The sequence below is a fragment of the Microtus ochrogaster genome, chromosome 10 (genome assembly GCF_000317375.1).
Source record: "Microtus ochrogaster isolate Prairie Vole_2 chromosome 10, MicOch1.0, whole genome shotgun sequence".
NCBI lineage: Eukaryota > Metazoa > Chordata > Mammalia > Rodentia > Cricetidae > Microtus > Microtus ochrogaster.
Window position 1 is genome coordinate 69,023,903 of NC_022016.1, and position 2,966 is coordinate 69,026,868.

At 58.6% G+C, this 2,966-nt stretch overlaps 1 protein-coding gene across 1 annotated transcript in view; it reads left to right on the forward strand.

The window, feature by feature from the left end:
• The first annotated feature begins 247 nt into the window (after positions 1 to 247).
• Ak4 (adenylate kinase 4) overlaps positions 248 to 2,966 on the forward strand; it is a 53,197-nt gene continuing 50,478 nt past the window's right edge. Inside the window, exon 1 of the mRNA XM_013348557.2 lies at positions 248 to 509. Within this exon, the coding sequence (XP_013204011.1) occupies positions 365 to 509 (145 nt within the window). The 5' untranslated portion in view covers positions 248 to 364. The remainder of the gene's footprint in view (positions 510 to 2,966) is intronic.

Sequence of the window (2,966 nt, forward strand, 5' to 3'; positions counted from 1 at the left end):
CGACCGTCACCAAGATGCGATCGGCCAGCGGCTCCCGCTCAGCCCACGTGCGGGGACCGACAGGGGCTCCCCGGGATCGCGCGCCTGGGTTGGGGGTCAGGGAAGGACCCGGGTGGGTTTAACCGACCTCTGACCCCAGAGGGCCGAGCTCGCTGGGCGGGGGCCCCAGCAGCATTGCACCGGCGTGGCCCGGGGCGAGGAGGTGGCGGAGGGCGGGGCTGAGGGGCGGGGCCGTCTTAAAAAGCCTCGCCTTCCCTCTATAGGGGTGGCAGGCAAATCCCCGGGTGCGGAGGGTACCGAGGCCGGGGCTGTCGGGCCAAGTGCGCGGGCTGCCGTCCACGCCATCCCCCTCCCCTCCAAAGCCATGGCTTCCAAACTCCTGCGCGCGGTTATCCTCGGGCCGCCAGGCTCGGGTAAGGGCACCGTATGCCAGAGGATCGCCCAGAACTTTGGCCTCCAGCATCTCTCCAGCGGCCACTTCTTGCGGGAGAACCTCAAGGCCAGCACGGGTGAGGGGCTGGGGTAGGGGGACGAGGGTGGAGACGAGCTGGCGGGGTGGTAGGGTCGGGAGCCGCGCGGTCGCGGGCACGGGTCCCCCTCGGCGCCGGCGCCCTGCCCCCGCCCGCCCGCGTGTGCCCGTGCGGGCTCGTACGTGCCGCGGCGCATGCAGCCAGCCGCCCGCCCGCGCGGCTTAACCGCGCCCGGAGGAGGCCGAGGTTGGCCGGCAGCTCCTCTGACTGCACCCGTCGCTTGTGCGTGGGGAGGACCTCGCGCTCCCGGCCGAGGGAACGCGAGCCGCTCGGCGGGATCCCTCACCGGCCTCTCACGCCGCTTCCCCTGTGTAGGGACCCTGGGTCCCCTGTTGCGGTCCCGCTGAGCCGCCAGGAGCTGGGGACCGCGCGCGCCGCCCACCTGTGGGAGTCGCAGCCGCCGGCGCTCTGGGACTCCGCGGCGCGCACCCCCACGGCCCCCCGCGCGCGCTCTGGCCTGGAGCCAAGCGCTGCAAGCCGGTGAAAGGCCTGTGGTCGCAGCAGGCGTCCGCGGCAAACTGTCCCCGCCAACTCCCCTCCTCCTCAAGCTCTACTTGGCCCCCTGGAGACCCGGAGACTCGTTCTGATAAATTGCATTTTTGAGTTCAGCCTTTCTGCCAATGGCCTTTTGAGACTGTCCCTCGGCGGGTGCGGTAAAGTTGGCGATCTAGATTGCCCCTTCTCTCCCCAGTCTTGCAAATTCTCCCTCTCCCCTCTTCCTCGGCTCCCGGATCCTAAGGAATAAGCATGAGAAAACCAAGCATTAGCGAGGAACTGCGGGGCGCCTACCCTTCTAGGATGCAGATGAGCGTAATTAGCAACTCCCTTCTGTAGCTGAGGTCCTTCCCTAGCTCTGTTCTCACCTGTGTCCAAGTGGTTATTGCTCCTTCTGGACTAATTGTTCCTGAATCTGCATTTCAGAAGCGTCTGTAAGTATGAGCAGGTGGGTGGAGGACAAGGCTGGGAAGCAGATTGATATGAACCAATTTAAGCATCTGGAAGGCTGTTTATTCTTCCACTGAAGCAGGTTTTAAAATCCAGTCTTTATTTGGATTCTCGGGGCACCTTCCCTCTTAACCTGTGTCTGAGATATAGTGTACCACTTTGTATTTTGTTACCTCGCGGGCGGCCCCCTTTGGCCCCATCACTGAGGATTGATTGAGCTCAGGCCTTCGAATAGGCTAGGCAGTTACCACACCCCTGAACGACAGTCAAAACCGGTTTTAAGTTAAAATTTAAAATCTTACTTGTATGTGAGTGTGGTTTTACCACTGTGCCTGTGGCACTTAGGTCCTCAGCCTAGGTGTCAAGCGCCTTTATACTTGGAGCCTTCTCAGCCAGCCCTTAGATTTACGATAGGGCCTTATTAAGTTACTAGGCGTTTATCTGTCTCAGCTGGGGTTATGGGCGAACCCCCATCCCCGGGGCAGTTAGATTCTTTTTCTCCGCCAAGGATCGAACTTCACGCCGATGTGAATGCTAGCTAGACTGTACTCCTGAGCTACGAGCCTCCCGGGCTCCTTGTTTAATGTATTCCAGTATTGGCCTCTCTTTTCTAATGCACTCTTTCAGAATTTGGAATACAGTTTGGGAGGGGGCAACCTGACGGTTTGTGTGTAGGATTGGACTTCTAGATTAGGCTATAGAGGCTAGCTGAGACAAGGCTAGCGGAATGTCCATCCCTCTGGAATGAAGGACTAGTGGCCTTTTTCTTTTTTAGATGGGCGGTAGCGGTAGCCACCTTTCTTGGTGGCTTTAGGCCGACTGGCCTCACTCAAAGGCCATGCACTTGATCTCAAAGTCACCATTTACTGCCTATAGTTGATGGTCTTCATACTGAGGCAGGTGGCGAAATCTGGCAGCTTGCTGGTCAGGGCAGCCTGATTGAGGATATGCTTCCCTTGATGGTGCTCCTCCTTGTGTGGAGAAGGAAGGCAGCCTCCTAGTGCTCTGTCTCCCAGGCTCTGCTGTCCTGGCTGCTGCACATGGGGGCAAAGACTTCTGATGGCTCCTCAGCCTTAAGTCTGATCTCTATGTGATCACTGTATTAGCATAGCCCGAATGCTGGAACTAGCTATGGAGATCAGTCCAGCCTCAAACATAGATCCATCTACCTCTACCTCCTGAGGGCTGAGTTTAAAGGCCTGTGCCTCCCTCCACACCTGGCCTCCTTTTCACTTTTTAAAAAGAGTTTTAAGAGGAACCAGGTGGTGGTGCTGGCTGCCCACACCTTTAATCCCAACACTTGGGAGGCTGAGGCAGCTGGCTCTGAGTTCAAGGACAGTCTTGTCTACAAGAGCTAGTTCCAGGACAGGATCCAGAGCTATAGAGAAACTCTGTGTCAAAAAACATACAAACAAGCCGGGCGGTGGTGGCGCACGCCTTTAATCCCAGCACTCGGGAGGCAGAGGCAGGCGGATCTCTGTGAGTTCGAGA